The sequence below is a fragment of the Penaeus chinensis genome, chromosome 40 (genome assembly GCF_019202785.1).
Source record: "Penaeus chinensis breed Huanghai No. 1 chromosome 40, ASM1920278v2, whole genome shotgun sequence".
Taxonomy (NCBI): Eukaryota; Metazoa; Arthropoda; class Malacostraca; order Decapoda; family Penaeidae; genus Penaeus; species Penaeus chinensis.
The window spans coordinates 24454613-24457112 of NC_061858.1; the positions used below are offsets into that span (position 1 = coordinate 24454613).

At 43.0% G+C, this 2500-nt stretch overlaps 1 protein-coding gene across 2 annotated transcripts in view; it reads right to left on the bottom strand.

Moving 5' to 3' along the window:
* LOC125047314 overlaps positions 1-2500 on the bottom strand; it is a 124240-nt gene that overhangs the window by 21670 nt on the left and 100070 nt on the right. For both annotated transcript variants that reach the window (XM_047645567.1, XM_047645566.1), the window contains one exon: positions 821-1031. In XM_047645567.1, the coding sequence (XP_047501523.1) occupies positions 821-1031 (211 nt within the window). The remainder of the gene's footprint in view (positions 1-820; positions 1032-2500) is intronic.

Sequence of the window (2500 nt, forward strand, 5' to 3'; positions counted from 1 at the left end):
GGAACAGAACGAGCGAGAGAGAGAGAGAGAGAGAGAGAGAGAGAGAGAGAGAGAGAGAAGATACTAGACGAAACGGGATATAGGAATCTTAGATAAACTTATAATTCTGGAAATGGAAAGAGGGAAGCCGTTGATCTACAGCAGAGATAAAATACGCAACCAAATGGAAAGACAAATTAAACAGACAGTTGGACACCATATTTACCCACGGGTTTTCTTCCGGCCGAAACCTATTTCCCGAAAGTTATCTACTATTGTGAAAATCCCACAATTCCCCAAATCAATTATAAGGTTCATTATTGTCCCGTGACGCATCGACAGATTCTAATCACGGTGTGCATTGTCGACTTGTTTGATCCTTCCTCCGCCCTTGTTATCTCTCTACACCTTCTTGTATGCGAAACACCTTCCCCTCGCTTCCCCTGAGGCCTTCCGTCCCCTCTCTTTCCTGAGTGACCCTGTCCTGTTTCTCCTCTCGTCCCCTCTGTCATCTATCTGTCTTTAATTTTCCCTTCGCCTCTAATTTTTTCTCTTTCCTTTCCGCCACATTTCCTTTGTTTCTCGACGGGCTCTCCCCTTCCCTATGGCTCCGCCTCCGCGCCGCATTCTCCCCTATGACCTATCATTCCCATAGTCTCCCTAGCGACTCGCTCTCCCCTCGCCCTCGCCCTCCCTAGAGAGCACGATATCAAAGAGTAGGAATTCTTTATAGGGATTTTCCCCCTACGCACGGGTTCCGTATCTCCGTATCTCCGCCCCGTACAAACAAGTCCCCGTAATCTGTAGACATCCATCGCTGGACAAAGTCACAGGAACTTACCCACGACGTTGAGGGTGTAGAACCTCGATATCTTGGGCTCCGTCGACACCTGGCACTCGTAGATGCCGGAGTCTCTCGTCTGCGGGTAGGTTATCTTGAGAACCCAGTCAGGCGAGCCCTCGGCGTGCAGGGCGGTGAACCTCTGGTCGTTCGTGTAAGAGAACAGGCCTGAGGTTAGCACATGGGCGTCGCGCTTCCGAAGCCATGTGACCTGCGGGAGGAAACAAGTCTGATGACGGAAGATGTGAGCAAATAAGTTGCCGAAAGGGCTACATATTTAATTGAAATGCTATCATTTTATATATAAAACGTTGGTTTCATTGATATTATTTATGTGTAAAGGTGTAAGCATGCCTATCTGTAGATCACACGACCCATTTGAAAGGATTGTCTGACTGGATTCTGCTCTAGCATCATGGAAATCAATCCCTATAAGGCATGAGTATACTCTGGTTACACAATCATTTTAAGTGGCCGTCTGGCCTCGGGGTTGAGTTCTGTTCTCTGAAGTGAAGAGCTGGTTCGGAGTGCTTGTCAGGGAGGCTCTTCATATATATTCATGCCTGTATATACATTCACAAACACACACACACACACATACACATACACATACGCACACATACACATACACATACGCACACACAAGCACGCACACACACACACACACACACACACACACACACACACACACACATATATTATATATATATATATGCACATGTATGTATATATATTTATATATTTATATATATATATATATATATATATTTATTTATATATATGTACATATATATATGCATACACACACATGTGTGTGTGAGAGAGATGAGAGAGAGATGAGAGAGAGAGAGGAAAGAGAGGAGAGAGAGAGAGAGAGAGAGAGAGAGAGAGAGAGAGAGAGAGAGAGAGAGAGAGAAGGAAAAAGACAAAAAAAAAAAAAAAGAGAAAAGGTTCCCTCAGCCAAAATCTCCCACCAGCCGATATTCCACGTTAACTGAACCGTGAAGAAAAAGCTGTAAATATCTTACTTCGCAGACTAGACACGATCTTGCATTTTTTCTTCAACCAAACACCATAACGCCCTGCATACCTTCTTGGCATCGCTCCAACAGTGATTGCTGCGCCAATAATGGCTAATGGTACAGCGTGCTTATAGCATGGATAATGGTTATTACCTTAGTTTCTGAGAGGTTCCTCGTTATACAGAAGGAAGCACATGCAACCTTAATCACTATTTCCTTGGCGCTAGAGTGTTAGTTATGATAGAAACGCGTAAACAGTAATAAAAATACCTGAACACAAACAGAGACACCCGGGAAGACCATGTAATTTAATTAGAAAATTTAGAAATTTGATCATACATATTACAGAGACGCTCTCACTATCATTTTTTTTCCCCAGGGAGACAGTAATTGCCTTGTTATCTCGCCGAGCCATAATCTAGTATTAATAAAAGTAAACTGTAAACAGGAACACCAAGATATTCATAGTAATTCTGTCTGATGGAAAACTTAAATATTTACACTGAATCCTCTGTCTTTATCGAAAAGGGATGACGTGAGAATCACTGTGTTACTGAATAACTGGGTTCCTTTAGGTCTTCGTTATTTATAAGATCAATAACATGCTTGATCCACCTTCGAAAGTTCGAAGACTAACATGAATGCCCTACGTATGGAT